The 24698-nt window shown below is 40.0% G+C and overlaps 1 protein-coding gene across 3 annotated transcripts in view; it reads left to right on the top strand.

The window, feature by feature from the left end:
- Positions 1-24698, top strand: part of MNAT1 (MNAT1 component of CDK activating kinase) — a 125252-nt gene that overhangs the window by 77843 nt on the left and 22711 nt on the right. The window contains exons 7-8 of one of the 3 annotated variants that reach the window (XM_061464229.1): positions 10511-10632; positions 16372-17283. The exons of 1 other annotated variant lie outside the window; for it this stretch is intronic. In XM_061464229.1, coding sequence (XP_061320213.1) covers positions 10511-10632; positions 16372-16429 — 180 coding nt within the window. In that variant the 3' untranslated portion in view covers positions 16430-17283. Of the gene's footprint in view, positions 1-10510; positions 10633-16371; positions 17284-24698 lie in introns of those variants that run through there. One more of the 3 variants, XM_061464227.1, reaches the window with a different exon arrangement.

The following is a 24698-nucleotide window of genomic DNA, read 5'->3' as shown; positions in this document are numbered from 1 at the left end:
AGTTCTTTGAACTTGTAAGCAAGAAAGTGTGGATAACTTCAAATATCTATTTGAAGTCTGATTCTAAGGAATGCTTATGTTGTTTTTGACCTTATAATGTGAAGTTTGATTTCTGTCTCAAAATATAAGTATTCTAGCAGAAATATAAATACAGTCTGAATTTTTTTTTAGGTAACTTTTAAATCTAAACGTTCTATCTTAACGACAGGGACTTTATTCCAGAGATCCTGGATATTCAAACCATGGAAATATACTTCTGTTCATAAGGGCCCAGATTCAGCAGCTGATGTCTAAATTGGCCAAGCTCATTTGCACGTACTTTTGTTCAGGAGATACTGATCTATGCTGCTTTAGACTCAAATATAACGTTTTTTGGTAATTGTGAAGCTTCATTGAATAGAGAAGGGCTAAGGGTGGAAGCTGAGTGAAATGATTTAGAGTTTTATATAAGCACATAAAGCTGCAAGTTGTCTTGTGTTTGGTTTTGGAAAGCACTTATTAACTGCTTTGACATCTCGCTTTTGTTCTTGCACATCTGCTTTAGATTGTTTGCCATAAAAGTGTAAGAATTAATCTTACCCTCGTTTTTGTTATTGCTACCAGAAACCAAATTATTTTTATTACTACTTGTATAGGGATTTGGACCCTGAACTGTTTTCAGAGTTGAGGAGCAAATGAGTTTGTATTAAATTTTTTTCCCTCCCTCACATTCATTCCAAGCTTACAGGTAAAGTTAATTAAATTAGAGTTTTTAAGTGCACAAAGATGTTAGGCATGGCTTGTTAAACTCTGTAGTAAGTGCTACTTCGCTTTATTTGGTCCAATATTGAAAATTTTAAGGAAATTCAAATGATCAGCTCATGTTAGTTTGTTTCTCAGTTCAGCAGCTGCCCTGAGCCAGGGTAAGATATTTGCATCATCTATGGAGCGCTGGAGCTTAGTAAATATTTTACTATATGGAAAAAATATATGAAAGTCAAAGAAATGAAAAGCTTGCTGCGTGTTTATTCCTTTGATTAACAAATGTTCTTAATACTTGTTCTTGGGGCTTCCTTTTTTTCCTGTTTATTTCCCAAGAAACAGTAAGTAGCGGTAGCATGTGATGTCAGTATAAGCACACTGCGTTTGAGTGATTTCTTTCTCTGTGTTGTGTATTATTAAATTTCAGGGAATTCTGCTGATGTGGGTTCATCCAGTTCTTATGTCAGAGCATGTAGGAATCTTCCTTTCTACAATGGAAGTCATGTTTTTAAGGCAAAACTGTCTTGTTATAAGCCTATAGCAGGAAATACTTAGGCAGCCTCCAAGTTGCTCGAAATCTGATGTTTGTGATGCAGTTGCTTTCACAGCAGCCTCCTCTTTCAGAATCTGTGGCGACACTTGGATTTTTTTTTGGGTTGAACACAAGTGTTTTAGCAAAAAAGTTCACAAAGGAGCCAGTGAACAAGATAAAACAGATGAGGCATCTCTTTATTTTATAAATAGATAAATAGGATTTTTCTGAGACTAAGTGAAATTACCGTGTGATTGTATCACTGCTTTGCTGCCGGGTGCTATTTGTCGAAGTGAGATTGTAGATTTTTCATGGCAGGAACTGTTCCTTTTTCTTTGTACTAAGGATGTCTTAGATGTTTCTGGTTATTGTACTTCAAGGAGTTAAAAAGCCGTAGCTACTGAAACCAGTGTAATGCAATATATTAGTTCTTGGGTACGTGGAAGGACTTTTTGCAATCTGCTTGGGGTCCGCCAGGGCTTGCAAATAGGTTTCTGATCTGTGAATCCTGTCCAAAGTACTGCTAAATTTGAGGTGCCATTTGAAGTGTACACAACTTTAAAAGCTGTCATGTGCCTGTGGTTCAAATTTAAGCTTCATTTTGATACAGCCACTTAAAACATAGGTGGAAACTTGCGTGGAAAGAAACTAAACCTCTCTGGAAGGACAAAAGAGTATGTTTTGTGCAGATTAAAAATGCAGTTGCTTCTGCCCCAGGGAACTTTTTGTTTAGTTTGACAAAATTAATGTGCATTTTCAGAGCAGTGCCATGAACCATGTGTTAGGTTTGCAGTGTGTCTCTTCCTGCCCTGAGAATAAATGACTAATGTGTACTTGTGTGCTCTTCATGCAAATCGGTGGAAAAAAGGCTATAAATAAACTACTTTCCACTTTTAACAGAAAGTAGTGATTTCTAAAAATGTTGCTAATAGGTTTCAGTGTTCATTTAAAATTTGTAGTAAATGTAGTCCACAAGTATGGGCAAGTATGTGAAGATGCATCTCATACTACTAATGTCTGATGGCACTTTCTTAATTTTCTTTAGACTTCAGTTTTTTTTAAATGCCTCCTTTTTATTTTTTTCCTGTTTCTAATTATTTACTCTGCTGTTCTCTCTACCTGTTTTTCGTATTCCATGATTTTGCTTTCATCTGCCTTTATTGTCCTTTCTCTCCATATTTTATTCCTGTTTTTGTCCATGTTGCTGTAAAAACTAACATGTTTGCTTTTGTCAGACGGTTATCAACTGCTAGTAGTGTCTCCTTAAAATCTAGCTATTCATGGAATCTCACTTTATTTCTTTTTGTTATCAGCCAGACGTGAGCCATGTTGAATGGGATGTTCTCTTTCCTTATCAGTATTTATCTGGGTCGAGGCTGTATGCTCAGTAAAGCAGGGAGTATGACTTTCACATGCACACCCACCCACGCACACACACACATACACACAGCTTCTCATCTTCTGTAGACTGAGGTTAGCTTTCCATTTGGTTTTGTTGTTTTAGCAGTCTTTCTTTTTAAAACATCCATCAGACTCTGCATTCCTTAAAAACTAAGTTGTATAGCTGTGGCTGTTTCCATGTGGGGAAGCTGATTTTGAGAATCCCAGGAAAGAACAGACAGTGGAGTACAGCGATGTAGAGATCTTTGTGAGCTTCTTCTAATGAAGCAGATAATTTTTCCAGGTTCCACTGTTTTTTTTCAGGAAATCCTAAATTATTTTCTTGCATAATGGAGGGATCTTACCAGCATAATACTCACCTTTTCTGCAACAAAAGGAACAGGAGCAGATTCAGCTGTACCAAGACTTAAACAATTGCTGCTGGTGGGCAAGCAATGTGCAGCTATTGCTGTGCTCTGACCTCCGCTGCTGTGTCTGTTCCTCTCCGAATGTTATGTATCGTGACAAAGTAGCATTTGTCAAATGTTTTCTATGTCACAATAGAAAAATTAGGCCCGTAATGTGGGTATTTAAAACAATATTATTTTAGAGCCTGTAATCCTGTAATTACCCTGGCTACTGCAGACCGTGGGCTTTGTTGACAGCTAAATCAAAATGATGGAGGCTCCAGAAGTCTGATGGTAAAGATGGAACAAAAGTTTGCTTAATTCTGCTTAACACTGTATTGCTAACATAGCGCATTGGGAATTAGCAGTAGGTTTGTGTTCCATAGTGCTATGTAACTGAACAGAACGTTGAGTTGAAGTCACCTGCTGTGAAATGCTCTCTCTAAAAAATGGGAAGAACCTGTGGTTGTACCCTGAGAAGGCCAATATCAAGCCCTGTGGAGAGCCCCAGTAGGAGAAGGAAAGCGAGAGCTGATAGTGAGGTTTGCAAATGCAGTTGGCACTCCTGGGGTGTCTGAATACCACACAGCAGCCAGTTCATGGCATGGCTCTTCAATATAGCTGAAAGTGACCAAACAGATTAATGCATGCAGGGTAGAAGTCTTGGCAACCAGAGCAAAAGGTGCAGAAGCAGTTGAATTTTGGCAGGCAGCACAATGGGTCACATAAAAGCTGTAAGTGCTTAGGAGCTGAAACTGACTTGGTAGCACAATTGAGAAATGAGTGCGAAAAACCAGGAGGAGTGACCTGTGGGTTTGTTAGTTATGTGAAGATGCTGTTCTGTTTTATTTCTTGGTTTCCAAAAATGATGCTGTCTTGTGTACTAGGCTGTCCTTTGAACAGTGCTGGAAATTTTGAGGAAGGCTTGGCAGTTCCTGCCAGAACTATGGAGTCTCCACTAAAAACAAGCAAGTGACTCGTTGCAGCAAACATGCAGGCTATCCCCTGAATCCTAACTGGGCTTCCGCAGCCAGTGCTGGAGAGGACAGTACAAAATAGGCGCTGTGATGCATTGACGTGAAGAAAAGGGCACTGGGCTTTTCTGTGAAGAGAGTAGTCACTAAATCCTGGTACTGGCACTGACCCAGAAAAATTGTATTTCAGCATGGTTAGATGGACATGGGCTTTCTTCTGAGAGATTAGAGAAATGGGGCTTTTTGGTAGGAGCTTAAAGATAAGTCTTGTCAGGTAATTACTTCTGTCAGAAAGTGGTAAAGGAAAAGTTTGGAAGCAAGTAGAACTCATGGTGTGATTTAACCCATTTTGCTCCATGGTTAATTTCCCTGGTACCTGTTTGTGTGTAACAAATCCCACATATGTGATCGTCTTTGTTAATAGCTTCTTGAGTGGTGTTGATCTCTTGCTTTATTTCTGCCATTCCTAAAGAAAGCACATTTTAAAAATATGTTTTGGCATTCAGAAATCAGATTAAGTTACTGTGGAGGGGAAAGAAAAGGTCTAAATACAGTCAGATTGTTACTTGGCATCTGAAATCATCTCCCCCAGAGAGAAGGCAGTAGGGTGGCCATCTTGTATCTCTTGTCCTGCTGTGTATGGTCAGATTCTGTTTTTGAGAACAACAGGAAAACTTACTTTGATTTTGTTGGTTTCTGTTAGATCATTTGTTCTCTTTCTGTTTCACTACTGGGATATCCCCATAGCACTTTGCATAATTGAGTAAAGAAATTAGATTTATTCTTGGTTTTCAAGAGCAGAAGAAAAAGCAGTTGGTTTCAGATGTTTGTCTTTGGAAAAGCCTCACTGGCATAGGAATTTTAGGCTAAGGAATGGAATTATGCATTTTAGTTTGACATTCTTCATGTTTATTTAAAAAAGCTGTGGAAGACAGGCAGGGTAGAGGTTAAAATAATATTAACTGAGCCCTCCAAATCTATCAGTTTCGTTCTCCTTTTCCTGAGTATTACTGTAGTCAAAGTAAGTAGTTAATCAGAATCAGAAAGCCATATTAGCATTGCTGACATGGATTTGCCAGTGAATTGGGAGAGTGGAAACTGGAGGAAAAAAATCTATGCAAAACAGCCCAGCTTTTGGCTCAGAACACATTGCTAAGATATTTGCATTAATATTGTTCTGTAAGAAATTCTCTTAACACATGATCTTTCCAAAACCTGTGTTCAGTTGTGAGCTTAACAGTAAAATGGTTTCCTAAGACTGCTTATACTGAAAAATTCAAAGAACTCATAATACTGTTTTAACATTCACTTGAAAGCATTTGGATAATTACGCACTTAGATGATGGCATATCAAAAAGTGGTTGCTTAACCTTTCTCTTGTGCCGCACACAGTTGAAGTGGTGCTCGGGATGTGTTTTAGCAGTGTCATGCCCTGGCATCCCACAGTGCTCGGCTTCTTTTTGACTAGCCGTGTGCTCCTTAGATCAGGCAGTGTAAGAGTTAAATAACAACAGCATTGCTGCAAACTGGCTTAAAAAGACATAGCACATAAATATTACTATTTCTGTTATCTGACTTGTGCTGTGGTCTGGTAGTATGGTGATAGCAGACCTGAGCAAGTTCCTAAGCAGAGAGAAATTAAAAAAGCAGAAAGTTTGGCTACATCATCTAGTCCAGCTGCTTCTAGTACAGAAATATGCTTTGTCTGGACAAGTTTTACTGACCCCAGTCTCTGGCTTCTGTCTCTTGCCTGGGGATGTTTTTGTGGCATAGCTGTTCCTCCTCTTTCCCCCACTAGTGCATTTTTGGTGTCAGTCTGCTTTCTCCTCCTCCTTGGCACTTGAGAGATTTCTGAGAAGTCTGTCAGTTGTTATTTCTTTTTGCTGCTGAAGGAAGGAGGTGAAGGAAGGCAGTGTCATTTTGGAAACAGGGAAACTGAGAGACAACAGGAGGGGAAGAAGTGTGAACGCTGCACCTTGCCCTGTTATTTCTGGACTCTGTGTGCTAAAATAACCTCTTTCTGTTAGCAGGCAAATACTGATATACCTGCATTTGCCAAGAGTTCTTCCCCCAAATCCGTGTGTGGAAACTGCTCAGATACACTGTAATTCTGATGCTCTAATAGCTGCAACTTTCCCTAAAAGGACATACATTTTCTTTAAAATTAACTCCTTGTCACTGCAAGGGCAGCTCTTTGTATATAATCCATGGCTTTTTTTTTTGTTCAGTGCCATGCTATATCACAGTCTGAAACAAAAATTATGTACTACTTTTATTTCTTATTATTTCAACTGAGAGGCATCTCAAACAGTATATCTAGGATAGTGTAAAATAAGCCAGTCAATTTTATTTCTAATGCAAAGCCTTTAAAGGGTGTGTATGTTAAATAATCCTCTATTTCTCTCATCTAAAACCATGCAGTACATGAATGTAAAGTCAGTTGCTCACAAATCCATTGCTGTGCAGCCTTTTACATAAACAAAGTCATAAGGATAAGCAAATGCCTTCCTTCTAATTAGCAGTGTGTTTTGTGGTTCCATACATTCCAAAACATAACAGACAGCTACGCTGCTTAAAATAATCCAAGAGAAAAAAATCGTATGCCACGAAGATAGGGGTGGGAAGGACAGGAGGCAGGAAAATCTGTTGTCTGTGTTCTTGGAGGCCTTTTCTGTCTCCATTTGGATAATGTCAGCTTCTTTTACACAAACGTTACAGCATCCAAGGGGAATTAAAAGTACTTACCCATGACCACAAAGTCAGATCTTAGGTTTGTCAGGAGAAAGCAATGCAAAAGCAGGATCTTGGACCCACTGCTTTCATTATGGTTTTAACATGCTGATAAATGCTTCCTAGTGTTGGGAAGAGGTAGTGCTGGCTGTCTAGGTGGAATACTGGAAATTTTAACATCTTGTCTCGTAGATGTGAGATGTTTTTTGGATCTGTAAAAGTGCTGTCTTAAGTCCTAGGTAACAGAACTGTCTCCTGTGATGTCTCTAAAGCTACACAACTTCCCTTTTATACCAGTCTTTTATGAAATGGGCTAGGGACCACTCAGGACAGAGACAAAACCAATGAGTTAAGCTTTTAACTGAGATAATATTGGTCAAATTGAGCCTTTTAACTTCAACATGATTTTTTTATAAATGCGCCTTAGCCTCACATTAGTGGAAGTAGGGAAAGCAACACTTTTCACTGTTAAGTTTTCATAGGTTTCCATCCCAGCCTTTTTGCACCAGTCTGTGCCATAGCCAGTGTTGTGACCACACTGTAATTGTGCAGGGCTGACCAAGTTGGAAGCTGGAGAGCTTAGAAGCCCATGTAGCCATGCCTCTGCACTGGCATTGCAAGGAGTCAGCAGCACAGATATATCCTGTTCACATCCAAAACAACTACAGAGCTGATGGGCTTGCAGGGCTTGACCAACTTCAGCCCCTTTCAGTAGGAGTGTATGTTGTAACTTATGCTTTCATCTAACCCTTTCCGGAATCAAGGCAGAATAAAATCTGGTTTATAGGAAAAAACCTCTACCTCTAAAAGCCAGACAGCTGTAGGGCAGGAACAACAGCTGATCATGTTCAGATTTCCCCCTCAACTCCATTGCTAAGTGGAATGTAATCCACAGTGCCAAAGCCCATCAGCTGAAGTTGTGATTTTGCAAAGCAAAACCAAATGAGACGTGTCATACAACTGCACTATCTCCTTGAGGTGCAGATCTGCTGGCTGGACACAAACCAGTGCAGTCATTTTGCCATGCAAAAGTATGTACTCCTAATGCATGCACCTTGTCCCAGGGTACAGGTGAGAAAAATACAAAACCCAGTGCTGATCTTGATGACCCAGATAATGTGCCGCTATTTAATGGTGAAGATATTTAACTATTGGAATAATTTACCTAGTAGCTGTGCTGTGGACCCTTATGGTCTGAAATCTTTAAGTTGGATGCCTTTCAAAAGAAGGTGCTTTGGCTGAACAGTCCTTGGGCTTTTTACATGCACATGGAAATGTCCTGGCCTGTGCTGGACATGAGGTCAGACCAGCTCAAGGGTGGACAGTTCCTCTATTCTGCTCCTCTTCAGATGATCTGCTCTCCAGGCCACCAGCCACCATACTGTACCTCACAGATAGGTCCCAGCATGGCTCAGTGACTTTTTCTGAAGCAAGCATTGGTCACCACCATACAGTTGGGAACCCCCAAAAAGCAGAAGACAAATGAAATGTTTTCAACCTGTCCTCCCAGGAGTTCCCAGAAATGGGCATCTGTAGCGGGATAAACGGAGGTGTGGAAAGAAGGTTGTGACGAGCCCAGTCCATTTGTCAGGAGCCTTCCTGTGTCTCTTGGCCAGCATTGGCAGAAGTTGCTCTTGTTAAAAAAGTGTTAGGAATGCAGCAGTGGCAACTCTGCTAACAGCGAGCAGCTGTTCTGGTGATGCCCTCCAGAGACGTGGCTCCTGCAGTCTGAGCTGCTCCTTTTTCCACACACAAGTAATTTCCCAAAATATTTATCATGGTTTTGAACTTTGCCTGAAACTGAATTTTCATTTCTATGGCTGGAACAAAATTGCTCTGGATTTGGAAAGGCTGAGGCTTTTTTCACCAGATGGGGGTGTGCACATGTAAGATGTTGGTATGTCCTTCCCTTCAGTTTGGCTGGAGAGAAATATACAGTTAAAAACTTAAATCTAAAAGTTTTAGTTATACATTAACGTCTTACAGTAGGTGTAACATACCCACAGGTATGTAGTTACAAGTTATAATATTTTCAAGAACTTGAATAGATTGTAAATTGACAACTTCTTGCAATATAAAAAGACCCTGCAGTTGTATCTTAAACATCATAAAGTGGGATTAAGGATGAATTTTTAACCTTCCTTTCTGTACCTTTTTTTTGTTATTTTTTTTAAATGTGTGGTTGCCTGGTTTTAATGATGCAGCAATAGTTTGTGGCACAGAAATAACAGCATGCTAACCATGAAAGGTGAAGTGACTCATGGCTGACTTGAGAATTCTCTTCACCACATCTCACCTTCACCCTAACGGTGTTAGCAGCAGCCCCTCTGGGCTCCCAGGCAGTGCAGAAACAGGCTAGAACTGTCTGTTCTTATCACACGCAGCGAGCTATTTCAATGGAAAACCTAAACTGCTGATATTTCTGTAGATATCGGCATAGATCCATAACGGTGTTTCTCAAGGACTTGTGTCTTCAATTTTCTTGGCTATTTTCTGCAACTGTCTAAACAAAAATATCTATGCTTCAAATTCAGAAAGGTCACTGTCCCCAACCACAAATTTAATTATCAGCTTTCCCCTTCTACTATTTTTTTGTCCTCTTTAGTTAATTTTAACCCAGTGTCCCACATTAGGAGCCTTTAGTTTCCACTTGAGGGAGTAGATGCTTACATGAGTGGCCCCAGGGAAGTGAAGCTCAGTAAGTGATCACTAGTGGGAAGCCAGGGTTATACATGGTATTATACCGTGGAAAGCTTCCAATCTCTTGTTGCAGACAAAATGTCTACAAAACCAATGCATACTACTTTCCTAAATTCCTGCATTTTGCAGATGTGAAGCTCAATTTCTACAGGGGAAGCCAGGCTGTTCTGGGGGAACTCCCAGTGCTGTCTTTTTGCTGCTGCTGCTAATTTTCATGAGCACCATAGAATACAGTAGAAAATTGAAACTGTGTGAAAGATCAACAAATCAATGTAGAATGTCATGCAGCAACATCTGTTAACTTTGGCTCTATCTCATATCCTCCTGACCCCTCCTTTCCAGCCACAAGTCTCCTGTTTTGTGAGAGCTCAGAGTGATAGGGACTTGGGGAAGGGGGGGAATGTCTAGCTGTTTCTCAGTGGTCTGAAGGGCTTGCAAAAGTACCATCTGGAATGAAAGTTTCATGCTTGTGTGTTTCTATATTTTTAGTTATGAAACAAATGGGAATTTGCTGAATGAATTAATTGTATTGTGCTATGAAAGTCTATCTTGAGAATTGTTATATAGGGGAGCTTACAAAGGCTGCAGGGAGAAATGAAAGCAGCCTCCCATTCTAATTAGGGCTTTCAGGAAATCATTGATTACAGAATCAAATAGGGTTGCTCAGAGACATTTGTTTGATATTACTTCTGGTAAACAAAATTTTTTCTAATAATAATTTTACTGGTGACACTGGAAGCAGCTGCAATCTCTAGTGGTAAGCTTGCCTTCAATAAAACTCCCCCCTTTCCTCCTACCTTGTCCGTATAGTTACAGCTAATGAAACATTACTTCCAAGCTATAGATCTCAGTGAAAAAATTAAATGGTGAAGAAATGGGCAATACAATAGACAGTATGTTTTAATGGGATGGTCTTCGCCTGGACCAGGTTAATGGTATAAGCTTGTTCCTTGCATTGCATTTAAAAATAGTCAAAACAAAACCTTGACCTGATATGTAGAAGTTTTTTACCTTTTTTCTTGTTTTTTGTTTTTTGTTTTAAACAGGGGCAGACTATTTCACTAGCTCCTATTCCAAAACTAGAGGAAGCTCTGTATACGTATCAGCCTCTGCAAGTGGAGACGTATGGACCGCAAGTTCCAGAGCTTGGAATGCTGGGAAGGCTGGGGTGAGTAACACAGCAAGTTTTAATTCCAGTTTCATGGCATAATAGCTGGGACTGTTACCATCTTCAGCTTTCCAACACATAGGGGTCTTTCTTTTTTTTTTCTTTCCTTTTTTGTAAGGATCTTAACGAAATATTAGACTTCCTGCCCAACCAACATTTTGTTTGGGTGGATAAGCTGAAATTTTTGGTCCTCTAGCCTTTATAGATCTATTGAGAGCTGGACTGGATTGCATTAGTGTTTTTAAGGTTGTCCTTGGCAGTCATAGTGAAGTAGCTGTTCATTTTCAGTTGCACAGTATTAAAAAATAAATAAATAAAAATCCAGGGCTTAATATAGCCAGCTGTAAGCCAGTAAAAATATTAAAGTTGGGCTGTTTGCCCTGGAAAAGGGTAGATTTACTTGTCGACTGCTGTCTACAGTCAAACTGCATTTGTGAGAAATGAAGCACAGAGCTTAACTTTGTCAAAAGATATAATGCAGGGGCTGGTCGAGCAGCTTGGCGGCATTGCGCTGTGCAGCCATGTTTGGAAAGGAGTTTGGGAGCCCTCTGTGCCTGGGTGGTGGAGGCTGGGAAATCCAGAAGTGATGCATCTGCTCTCTAGAGACATGTTGGTAGCTGGAATGCCACCTGAAAAAGCATAGCTACTGGGACAGTGAGTGTCACCCAACTCATCATAGCCTAACTTTGAAGGTCAACAACACTTAGAGTGCCTGGAAGACTATGTGGCAGAATGAGTGTGCAGAATTGCAGGGCAAGAAAGAGCTTAAAAAATAACAGTTTATGTTTGACTATTCAATATGAGAGAATTGAAGCCGCAAAGTACTGAGCAAAGTTGAAACAATTTAGTATGCAGTTTCAGAGACCACTGAAATCCAAACAGGAATCACTGGCACAGGAGAGATTGTATCTCATCCAGAAAATTATAGAGGTATATAGACTTTTTAAAAGTAAATAAGTAATCTGCTGTCTGGAACTGAGGTTGTCCCCATTTTTGCTGTTTCTGTGTCCTCGTGATGCCTGTAACTTTTATCTCATATCAAGCTTCTGAGACCAAATATTAATTAGCAGTTTAACCTTGGGCAAAGCCAGATTCAGCCTTCACCACCTGTCTGGATGGACCACAGCTGTGAGGGACCTCCAGTGTTAGGGAGTTTGGGGCTCTCTTGGCCCTAAGCCTCATCACAAATGAAAGTGGGCAGGGGGAGATGACTTGTGCAGGGAAGACTTGTGCCCCCATAGGCGAGTGCTAGTGTCCAGATCAGCAGGAATCCTGTATGTTCCATGGCCATCGCATCTAGTTGCCTGTGACACTGGTTCAAAGGCAGCCCAGCACCTTGCAATACAAAATCCTTTTAATTGTAGAGTCCATATGCAAGCATATTTGAAGCAGCATTTGCAAGCAGTGCTCATAGCCTTTTCTTAAAGATGCTTTTGAGTGTGTCATTTCACCCCTCTGAGTACAAACAGAGGCTCTGTAGTTGCTGGAGGAGTTGGGAGTGGTTTTGGTAGCAAGGGGAGGTGGGTTGGTGGTACACACCAGAATAGTTCCTCTGAGGCTGTTTGCAGTGGGTTCCCAGCCTGTAGAACTCTAACCCTGTTCCGTGGGGTGTCTGAATACCTTAAACCTTGCAAGGCACTTCATTTACATATTTGTATTTCTGTGTTTATATGAACTCGTGCATTTCCTGTTGATGATGAATGCTTAACTAATGTGCCTCAGTCCCTGCTTTGGGTTTTTTCAGGCAGCTGCATACAGCTGCCTGGGTGAGGCAGAAGAGCTGGGCACATCGTTATCCTCTCCTGCTAAAGATTTTTAGTTTCCTTGTCATTTGCACTCATACAAAGACGGGTTAAATCTTTTCATGTTCTCGTTAATAGTTTGCTGTCTGGTTAATTACTGCTGCTAAATAGCTCACTCGAATGTGCAGGCTATTATCATTAAGTTTCTGGAGCTGTAATTATTGCAAAGATGCTGCTGAACTGGAAGCTTTGAATTCGCTTCTGGTAGCAGAATTTAATTTTTTTTTAGGTTTTTTTCTTAAGATACTGTTAAGCACTCAATAGAGCGGGCTTTTTGAATATTCACATCTTAACCTCTTACCTTCTTCAGGACTCACTCCAGATTTCAGCATCACTGCTGCTTTTCTTTCATAGAATCATAGAGTGGTTTGGGTTGGAAGGTCCCTTAAAGATTATGTGGTTCCAACCCCCGTGCTGGGACACTGTCTTCTAAGCAAGGTTGCTCAAAACCCCACTGAGCCAGTAAACGGTTGTAATGAAGGAGACATCTGGCAAGAAGATTTCTAGCAAAGAGCAAGATAAATGGTGAATCCATAAGGGATCATTTTAAAGCTTTGTTAGGGATCTCTTATAATTTAATTTAAAAATTGCTTTTTAAGATGACTTATATTATTTGCTCATTTGGCTTTACAAATAACTTGTGTGCAGTCCGGTAAGCTTGATTCAGCATCCTTGTACTGCTGAAACTCTTTTCAGTTTCTCTTGGGGCTGTATATTTTCTTTTTTTTTCTGTGTACAGAAACATTTAACATCCTTGCATTTTTTTTTTTCTGTGTACAGAAACATTTAACATGATGCATTTTTTGCCAGTGTGTTGGGAGTCTGAGAATGGCGAAGAAATAGATTTATTTCCCCCTCAACACAAATGATTGGTGTAATGTGTAGGGGCTTGTGTCCTTCAACACCCCCAACACTCCCCGTTTTTTAATGAGGAAGATTTTCTAGGAGTAATGAAATATAGGCAGTAATCATAGAATCATAGAATCGTTAGGGTTGGAAAGGACCTTATGATCGTCTAGTTCCAACATGGCTTTCTGGGAGCAACATGTATTACAGTAACTTGTAGACCGTATTTAACCTTAATGGCAGTAGGAGTGAAGCATTATTGGAGCCATCCTCTAATAGAGATTGCCTTGATTACGCATCTGTGGGTTTACTGCAGGGAAGTCTTGGCACCTGGTGACTACAACCTGAATGTGCCAGGTTGGTGATGGTCTGATCTGGATGATAAAGATCACTTTGGGTGTTCAGGCCGTGAGGACCAACTCATGCCTATCTCAGATGTCAAATGGAAATATGGCTTGGAGAAGAAGGGAAGACATGTATGAGGGCATCTCCCAAACCTGTGGTGCTGTCCTTGGAAAAAAGTGTCTCAGATCACTGTAATGTGCCTGTCCTGGAGGCGGGCTCTACAGCTGCCTGTCAGTCCGTGATGAGTAATAGTCCTGGGTCTGTGTGTCTTGGTTGGTACTCTAAATTACTGAGGTGTTCAGTGATGTGCTTTGGGAAACTGTTGGTTTCCAGTTTGAGTGGAAGGCAACCTGCTGATAGGAGTCGTGTTTAGAGAGCCCTGTGTTATCAAGGGCCCTACTAGCACTTCTGCTGTGACTGGAAACAGATTGGTGTACTTTGACTAAAGTTGGGAATGTCATTGTTTGGGTCAAATTGGTCCAAATCTGTTGAACTGCCAAAGTCATTGTAGGGTTGTGTGACCTACCATGGCTTTCAGGGAGTGGAGGTGTGTGGTTGAGAGAGGGAGCAGAAGCGCCTGGATGCTGAGGCACTCATGCCATTAGTTTACTTTGAAGTTTCCTTAGAAGAGCAAAAAAAAGCCATTCTTTGCCCTCTTTCCCCTTCTCTCCCCATGTTTTAGCTGAGCACACTGAATTTGTGTGGTTGGAGGTCTGGATTTTTCTTACTGCAAAACAAAAGAGATGAAAAAATATAACAAACTTTGACATGCCAAGTAGTGAAAGAGCAGAACAGGATGGGGATGGAAATTAGTTTGTTGTTTTAAAAATGTATGTTTGTTTTGTAGTTTTGATTAAGAAAACCAAAACAAAAACCCAAAACAAAACGCAAAACCAAAACACAAAAACCCAGGGATCAAAATGATGGTTGGTTGAGGTTGAGAATGTAAAGACATTCTCAGCATTAATTGTAAGTATGCATGGCAAGCCACACAGCGTTCTCACACGAAGTATTTTACAGCTGTGGAAGAGCCATAGGCAAGCTACTTAAAACCTGACTATAAATCGAAAATCTGCTGATGTGATTAACATTTTGGGTAAAGATGCGTGAACTTTGACTCAAAGTTTAGAAATAGTTGTAATCCAAGTGAATTGTACTCTTAACACAGTCCTAGTCTCGCAAAATAGGGGCAGTTTACAAGTAAGATAAGAATTTCTGTTTGCTCTCCACTTAAAAATTCTCTGCCTTTACAGAGAGCTTTTGTACAGACCTTGAAACCAAGTCAAGCCTGGGCTGCTTAAAATAAAACTGTGTTTGCCTACTTAACTTTCTCTGGAGAGCTACATCCTGAATATATACATGTGAATGTAAATATCAGGTTTACTCCAAATATCTGTACTTTTCTTTAGGGAAAAATGTGACTTCCCTTTCATCTATCAACTTGTTTTCATGTACAATCACATTGTTAGCAGTGCTGTAGTTAATTGGCGTTTTGTTTAAATATGATGCAAAAAATAGTGGTGAACACTAATCTAATGAAGATAGGTAATATACTTTGATAATTTAAAAGCTAAAATGACATTTAGCTTAGATTTAAAAGTTAAGGACAAGTACTGAAGCAAAATCAGAGTAGCGTGGAAGTCTGTACATACAACGAATGTCTTTTTGCCCACTGTGATTAATAAACAACTGGATTGTTTCATTACTTTTTTTCCTGGTGTAGGACAGCTCAGTCATTTTAAATTCTAAATTAAGATGAGGTTGGATTTCATATCTGTTGGAGCTTTGTAAGCATTTAATTTTTAACCTTCATTTCAAGTGGAAAATTTCTGCATATTTCTTTGTTGTACAGTGTTGTAGAGTAATTTGAAACACATGTAGAGTTCTGGCACTTACTCTAGAAATGATTCGTGTAACTTCTTTGCTGTCAATCATAATGATTTTTTTCCTTAAGTAAGTCAATAGTAAAGATGCTCTCCAAACTCTTCTTATGCCATAGCTCATCTGGTCTTTGGCCAGACTAGTTTTTGCTAAACCTCTGTCAGTGTCTGTGTTGGGTTCAAGACAATGAAATAACTGAAAATCGATTTTGAAGGGGTGACAGGACCACTGGGCCTTAAAAGTTGTAGCAGGTGATTTGTCACTGAGGTATGCAGATATTTCTTGAATCTTGGAAAAGGAGAAAAGCCACAAATGAAGGGCTTACTTGATCTGCTTTGGACCATTGATTTTGAACACTGAATTCATTCTGCTCCTTTGAATAGAATACAGTTTTTCTGTAAGCTCAGTAGTCAGAGTCAAAAGATTGAGTAAAAGCAAGGAAAGCTTGTCTTGCTTTGGAGGGCAGGAGAGGGTTGCACTCCTTCTTGCAGGAATTCTCTTGGCTACCAAGGCATATGGTCTGAATTGCCCAGTGTCTCCTGTTGCTGGGCCAGATGCAATCCTCAGTAGAAGGATTTCTGTCAGCCGCAATGCATTTTGAATCTGGCACCTAATGGATGAGAATTGGTAGGGAAGAAGTGATTATGGCTTTACAGACAGCCATATTTGCGTACAGCCTTTTACAGTGAAGTATTTTTTCTTCATTTCAGCATGAATAATTGAATAAAAAGTACTGTATGGGTACAATTTTTTAATAGTGAGTATGGCCAAGTGAGCAATCTGTTTCAAAAGAAGATGGAAGGAAACAGAACTGTGTGTAAACCATCTTAATTTAGTCTTATTCTGGCTGTCTCTCATTTTGCAGGCACTCCCTAAACCTCCATAGCTTCAAACTTCTCATACCTCTTGCATGGTGCCTATAAAGACTGCCTAAAGGAACTCTTTTGTATTGCTTTAGCATACTATAGAAATCCTACAGGTTTTGTTGTAGGATTTTGGAAGGACGCAAGTTCAATATAGAGGAGGTTGATTAGCACCAATTTTTCCAGCCAAATGGAAATCAAGGAAAGGAGTGCAGCTTTTAGTAAGTCTGAAATTTTACTGTTTAAGAAATCGGCTTTCTGGCAAAAATGTCTCTGACCATTTCAAACAACACCCTGTAGTATATGGTGTTTTGCATGGAGCTCTTCTGTCAAGGTCATTAGCAATTGAATATATTAAAGTGGACTGCTTATGAAACAGAGTTTTGCTTCCTGCCCGCCCACCTGTGGGTATAGTGTGGGTTCTGTAACTGTAAAAGGTCTCAGGAGGGTTATAAAAGCAGAGAATATGGAAAATATATAAAGAAACAAAGAAGGAAGCCTGCATACACGATGTAGTTTCTTATATGTAAAGTTGGCTATAGTTGTCTATGTATCACTAAATTAACCTCAAAAGCTGTCCATGACAGCAGAATGTCCGTAGTAATTGTTTTTGTTGGCGTTTGGCTTCAGAATTAACTCATCGATCTAACATGAGTCTCTGTACTTGAAATACTGGTCTGTTAATGTTGTTTTACTTTTTCATGCGATCATGGAAAAAATATGTTTCTGCTCGGAGCAGTTGTCAAACAAGCTTCTTTCATCGACAATCAGACACAGGGCAGCTGAGTAAGGCTGTTTAGTCTAGAATAAATACTCGAGAGATTACAAGGTCGCTGTAGGAAATGTAATTATACCATTTATTCCAGAATAGTCTTTTTGTAGTGTGGGCTTGCAGAATACTAAATCATGCATTTATTAAAATGCATATAATCTAAAGGAAAAAAAAATGGCAAGACTTTAAGATAAGAAATGGAGAATTGTCTGGCAAACTGTACCACAGGATTAACCAGTAAATACTGGTTTTTTTTTAAACTGAGAATAGATAGGAAGCAAACCCTGAATTGTCTCTGCAGGTGTAGAAGCAATGCTATGAAGTAGGCAGCTAAACTAGCGTCAGGCAAAGCTGCCTGCTGATGGATTATAATGTGGCAGGAGGCATTCAGCAGTTGTGTGGGCCAAATGTGCTATATTCTGTACTCTTTGCATTTTGCCAAATCAAAGCCTTATTACTACCAGCCTACTTGAAAATATCTGATTGTCTGTGATAGTTGTTACCTGTTACTGAGAGCCTTGCTTTGTTTTCATCCTTCCCTTCATCCTCTGCATTGATATTGCTATTGATGTATCATCCTCCAGTGACTTTGTGCATCCACAGACTACTCCTTAGGTTGTCCTCCATCAGCTTAAAAAACACATTTTTGTAGAACTCAAATTTTACATCTTCTGTTGCTTCTGTAAAGTTACATGGTTTGAGATGAGTAGCTTTTGTGCTCAGTATTTTCTTTTTCTTTACTTTTTTCCCTCCTTGCTTCTCCTGCACTCCATCATATTGCCCTGTGAGTCCCTCTGAATCCTCAGCCAGATGTAGTATTGGGAATTGTGTAGTTGCCGCAAGAAAAACAATATGTTTTGCATGTGCAGGAGGGATATTCTCTGCTTATCTCTCACTTCAGCAACAGGAGGGCCTCAGTTTCCTCTGGCAAAGCTCATCTGGGGACTTTTGGAACAGAGCCCCCAGATGCTTTCTTTAAGCCCAGACTACAGAGAGAGGAACATCTTTGCAAGGAGTGAAGTCTGTCATGTAGAATATGGGAGCACATTGAAGACCACAGCTGAGAGGAGGATATCCTCTTAATTAACATCTGAGCATCACTCCTGTTGTACTTGGCCATAAAGAATGGCAGAGATATGTCATGACAAGGAGCTGCTCAGGGGCAGTTGAGGCAAGCACTCATGGCTTTCCAAAGGGTCCTCTAATATGCCTTCTACGGCATTGTAAAAATCCATTGTAATAAAACTGCAAGAAGGAAGGCTGAAAAGAGGAAGAGGCTTCCTAGACTCTTCAACATTATTGTTTCAAGAAGGGGGAGTTATTTGTAACATTTAGACTCAATGGGATGGCCAGCAAAATAGATGAAAATAAAGCCAGAAATGATGCATCTTCTTGACTTTGACACTGATAAACATAGTTGTGAAGCAGCCTTCCAAACGAAAATTGTTTGGTTGGGTATCAAATGGCTGAATTACAAGTTTCCTGAAATGGCGGAGAGAGGCATGAGAGTGTCTTGCTTGAAGCTTTGTGCAGCTTTTTGAGCTGTTGCTTGTGATTCTTTAACCCCTTTCAGATAGCTTTGTTGCAGCTTTCTTCTCGATGAGTAGCATTTCTCAGAGTGATCAGGAGTCTTATTGGTGCCCAGAGAAGCTGTATGGGGTGAGACATGTCATAGATGTTCTACCTTCCCAAGAAAAAGCTTCAGCTGGAGCTTGTGATCACCCACAAGACCAAGCTGTAAGAAATGAGACTGCATCGTTTCTGGTGTAATGGCACAACTTAGAAAGGAGGGGAAAACTGAAGCTCTTTGGGTCTTTGAAATTGAAAGATGTCCAAGAACAGGTAAAAGGTTATTGTCTTGTGTGTCTTTGTAGTTAGAGGCTCATGTGTGTTGGGTCAAGAGGGCAAAAGAGGAACCCAAGCCTTTCACAAATAAACAAATGCCCCAAAAGCATAGCTGTTCTTAGCTTTGTGTGTTCTGGACCCCTTTTATTCATCATGAACGCTAATGACATGAGGTGCTTTTAATTCAGAGTCTCTTAAACACCGGTTATTTGCAGGATGGGTGTATGTTCAATGAATTCTTTAAATACTAGTCATTGTAATCGGCTACTGCTTTCATTTCAAATAAGCCTTTGTATCAAATGATTGAGATGTTACCTGGTTGCTTGACACCTGCAGTTAGGTTGCTGGCAATACTGAAGCTGGCTTGTGGTGCTGTCTGTGCAGTGCTTTGCCTCAGCTAGTACACCCCACAGCAAGGCCAGTAAACCTGTCCATTTACACACATGGAGCCTGCGGCAGCACCCACTTGAGCTAAGAAAGAGAGGACTGATGCCTGAACAGGCAGCAGTCTTGTGAAGATTGGTGGCACTAAACAGATGGCTACAGAAGCCGTTATTAATTCAGCATGGTCTTAAAAATGCTCTTTTTTTTTTTCCTCCCTTGGGTTAGGGACATAATCCATGTTTCTTATGATGCTCTACAGCTTTGAATTGTTTTAATTTTAGTGGGGCTGCCTACAGGGGTTGAAGAACGTACCTGCAGTCAAGTTGTCTGGCTGGAAATTACCTACATGCATTTAGGAACTGGTTTTCATGGCTTTGTTTTTAATGCCTTGCTTAATAGTTAGTTGAAAACTGTTCTAGATAAACAGCACACATAGAGCCAGACTTCCAGAAGGAATTGAGTTGTTTGCTTCTCTCTCTTGCAAATGTATGCATTCAAGTTAGGCCACATTTGTAATAACGAAATAGGGGTTTGAACATAATCGGACTTCACAGATGAACTATTGCTGAGGCCTGAAGGTAACGCCACCATATTTTTGTTTCTTTACCTAACTGGTATTAAATGTAAAAACATAAATCCTTTTCAGTGGGAGAGGAGAAGGGGAGATGGTTTTCATTTGGCATAATTTCCTGTGAGACGTAGTTCTAAACAAGGCCCATATTTACACAAGACAATACAGTTTTACATGTACTGGTATATCCAGCACACTTTAAAATTATTTAGCCAGCCCCGGGTATTAAATACCTTCACAATAAATGTGTTTAATAAAAGTAGATGAAGTTTGAAATAATTTTTGAAGAATTTTACAGTAGAAACACCAGTTAAATCAACCCCATTGCAGTAATAAATGTCACAAAAACAATTAATTATACTTGCTTGCCACTGCAAAATCAATTGTGTAACTGTTCTTCTAAAACTGACTTTTACATTACTAAATCCTAAACACTACACTTCTGTAACTTGTCAAAATCAGGTTTTGGTTAATAGATATTTTCAGTGATGTAATGGGAACTTCTGGCATGGAGTCAGAATATAATGGACTGTGATTAATGTTTTAATAAGCACTTTTCTTCTACTTATGATGCAGCAGTGAAATGGTTTCCTGCTTAGATTGATAGAACAGCAGGTGTGCGTACATACTTTTCTTTCTTTCAGTAAGAGCAAGTTTTCCAATTCTTCTGCTTGAAAACATTTAATGTTTTTCCTTGAGTCAAGTGCTGCTGACTGGGGGCTTTCAGTTTGTTTGTTTTAAATCCAGCTATTGCCGGTATTTGTCATGGTGATGTGGAGGGTGCCATGGAAACGGTTTCAGTACTTAGAGTAATTGCTTTGCAAAAGGGGAAGCTCATTAGTTTAAAAAATAGTTTTGATATATTGATATTTTCTTCAGTGAAAGGATTTGTTTTAAAATAGTGTTAGAGTAATTCAAAAGTGTGTGAGTACAAAGTATAGCGTTGAAAATATTAACAGGTTAGATTTATTATTTAAGTTGATGTAATACACTTGCTACATGCTTGGTTACTTTTGAACTAGAAGTGATTGTGTTTTTCTGTATTTGAAATATTTCTACTTAAAATAAAAGTTCTATTTTAGTAACTGTTTTTTAAGGACCCATTAATCCAGATTTGGTGCAGGGATAGGTTTTTTGCTTAGAGTTCCAGACTTCTGTTGTCTTGATGTATTGATGAGGTGGTATTTCTTCTAAGATGCTGCTTAAGGTGAGCATATTCTCCATACTCTTAACATTCTACTAATTTCAGGGGGTGGTTGTGCACTTGATCTCCACTGTTCCTCAGCAGACGAATATATATAAAAAGAATATATATATGCGCAACACAGAGCATGACAGCTACCTTCTGTTTAAAACAAAGTAGTCTCTCTTCTTTCCTTTTCCACTGTCCTTGTAGGCTGGATAGTAGCAAGGAATATACCTGCAATGGGGAGAGAGGAGAAGAGGGTGAACCCCATACAAAGAGGACATCCAGTGTCTTAGGTATTGCTGGCATTACTCCACCAGACAAGACTCTAGGCACCTCTGCTCTCTCATTTCAAAAAGTCAGGCAAGCCTTTCTGGAAAGATAGAAAAGGTTCTGTGGTCCTGTCTTCAATGCAGGTGCTCTTCTCTTTTCTCTGTTGACGTTAATTGAGATTCAAGATAACAGGTAGTTTCTCCATCTGTTTGTTCTTTCCCCTAAACCCGGGAATCTTGGTAACTCCTCTGTTCCCAGAAGTATCAACACATGCCTTAATTTTTCCATCAACTTCGGAAAAAATGCAGATATCATTGGACTTTTGTTTTTAATATTTATTGAGAGTTTGCCAAACAGCCTCTATATCTTGGTTTTATGCCAGCTCTCTGTACTGGGGTAGCATCTGCCTTGCATAGAGAAGGTTAGTCATGTATTTCCTTTATTTGCTACTGCTGCGTGTATCTAGTTCTCCCTTAAAAAGATGCAGAAGGTGAGTTCTGGCTGCTATCTTTATTTCCTGACTCTGTTCCAGAATTCATGAGGAAATGCTCATGAGTAAAGCCAAAAAAAATCTACACCTCTTCTCCCCTTCCTGTCATTAGAAGGTTCCCTCTCTCCTCCTCCAATTTTCATATTTAGGTCCTGATGGATTGGGCAGATTTCTTGCTCTGTGGTCATTGATTCTGTTAATTGTCAAAAAGCATTCCAGAAACGAGAGAGAAAAGGAGATCTGCACTCTGAGGCCATCTCAAACTTGGAAGCATAAAACCTCTGCTGTTCCAGACATTCTTCAGCACACAGTTTATTTTGGAGCTAAAGGTCCCACAGATACATAGTCTGCAAACAATCTAAAATATGGAAAGAAAATTGTGCCTTTTTTCTTCCCTCCCCCCCCCCCCTTATTCCATGGTGTAGGTGCACCCTACTTTTTTTTTTTCCTCACCAGAAGAGAAGCAAATACTGTTTGGAAGGTGTGAGTACAGTAGGGAAATTTGCTTTCAAAAGTCTGCTGTGAATGAGTAGTCCTGTGCCTTGAGCAGTCCAGGCCACAGGATCCTTTTTCTTGATCTTTTGGCTTTTGTCTAAGAGCAGACAGTAAAATTACTGTTTTTGTGAAACTTCTCTCTCGTTCTCACTCACCCAGAAGTAATCTACAGACTTTTTAGATCTGCTGTATTTGCTCTGTTTATCCAGCCCTTAAATGTGCTTGGAAAAGCATGGGCTGCAGAAGAACATAAAAACCTGGTGTCAGCCAATTCTACAAATAGGTGAGTACTCAGTAGTGTCCTAACAGCTGGTACTGACCCTGGCCATGACAGCAATGTTCATTCAGTGCAACAACTGCCCTCCTTGCCATTTTTCATGAATTCTTGCAGCCAGACTCCTACCCTGCCTTCTCCTAGGAGCCACAGGAAGCTCACATATTCCCTGACTTGGTTTTGGATCTAGGGTCAAGGTGCTGTTCTGACAAATTCCTATTGCTTGGGTGCTGAGGGCGGCAGCTTTAAAAATAAATGAAAGTCCATGCAGGTCCCCTTCTGGCCCTGCAGAGGGAATTTATAGCGGCTTTGGTGGGAACAAGTTTAGATCTATAGAAATGCCTTTGTTCCTACCCTTGGGCAGTATGTGTGGATGCTACTTTTCTTTTGCAGCACAGTGGGTGAGCTGTGTGTGCTCACAGGCACATTCATATAATAGTGGAGTGTGCTTAACATGGCTCAGGGATGTTTGCAAATGGAGCAAAGGAATGCAGCTACCTATATGACAGAGAGCTGTGGCAGTGAAGCAGTGTGCTAGTGCTGCAGGCTGTTCATCAAGCCCAGTTAGTAGGTATTTGGCTTTGCTGGGAGCTGTTGGCTGCTAGTTGACTTTCCTGTATTTCAGAACGGAAGTACTGAAAAAAATGGCTCTATCTGCTTAGATCAACTGCCCATATGTGCTGTGGTAGCAGGTTTTATGGGCTGTCTGCCCTGGGAATTTAAGATCTGAAAATCAGTGTCTTGTCTTTTCATGCTTTTTTTTTATCCCCTTAGAAAAATACTTGGTGAATGGATTTCAATGCTTGTGTATGGGTCCAATTTGCTCCTTCCTCATGCATGTGCACAAATCTTGTTTCCATGGGAATAGCAGCACAGTAGTGGAGTTTCATGTAAGTGTCAGCATTTGCCCAAGAGTGAAAGGTAAGTGCAGCAGGGGTTCTAGTCTTGACCTCCAGAGAAGTCTGGAGGGTATTTGCTACTTACACCAGGGAGGGCCACATAAGATGGAATGGCTGGGTGGAGGTGATAATACAGGCTACTGGCATTTTCAAAGAACAGTGCATCCTCTCTTTTGGGCTGCTCTGAAGGATAATTATTTGTAACAAATCCCAGAGGTTTTGTTGACTCATGACTTATATTTTGGTTTTATTCAGCATTTTTTTGCCCTTTCTGAGGGCTCCAGCAGCTGAAACAGCATTGTCTTGCCGCACGGCAGTTTCAGCTGAGCCTCGTGTTTGAAGTGGCAACACTACTAAATAATTGTGACTTGTTTTTAGAACAGCATGTCAGCTGCCAGTTTCCTTAAGAAAGCAAAAACAATATGAAAAGCCAGGAGCACAAATAAAGGAGAGGCTTTAAAATCCTTCTCATGTAAAAAAAAAAAACTCAAAAAAACCAAACCCAAAACAAAACCAAAAAAACACCTCAACAAAAAAGGCTCAGAAGATGTGCTGAATTTAGCAAAATAACTTGAAGTAATGGGAAAGTGACATCTAAATAAGTATGTGTGCTCCTTGATTCCTTTCACCTTCTTTCCTCTCCCTTTTCTCCAGCCCACACATAAACTCATTGATTACATTTTCTCTTAATGAGCTGTTTACAGAAATTTTGCCTTTTCCTCAGGTTTATGTGTTCTCAGAATAGCTGCCGCATGGTGAGGGTAGTGCAAGGAGGAATGAGAGCTCCCAGAAACTCCCTACTTCCTTGCACAGTGCTGAAGAAATTGCTGTGAAACCACAAATTCTTCCAAGAAGAGGGTAGGATTTAGAGCATCAAAAATAACTGCTCTGAGAGCACACTGGGCACTCAGAAGAGCTGAAATTTCTGCTGGAATGATGTTACTGATATATATGTTTCTGCGTGCATATGTGTGTATGCATATATCATTATATATAATTTTACATTTACAGTGTAATAATTCCTTGTTGCTATTGCTGTGATATTAAGTGTTTCTGTAGGCAGTGACAGTGCATTGATTGTTTTAGTAACTACAGCTGCAGATAGGTGTTTTGCCCCAGAAGAGAGAAGCTAATGCTCAG

The sequence above is a fragment of the Pezoporus flaviventris genome, unplaced genomic scaffold (assembly GCF_033815535.1).
Source record: "Pezoporus flaviventris isolate CSIRO_AGI_PZ_B2104156 unplaced genomic scaffold, CSIRO_AGI_Pfla_v1 ptg000036l, whole genome shotgun sequence".
Taxonomy (NCBI): Eukaryota; Metazoa; Chordata; class Aves; order Psittaciformes; family Psittacidae; genus Pezoporus; species Pezoporus flaviventris.
The sequence above is the reverse complement of the archived record's forward strand: the minus strand, read 5'-3'. Positions and strand labels throughout refer to the sequence as shown.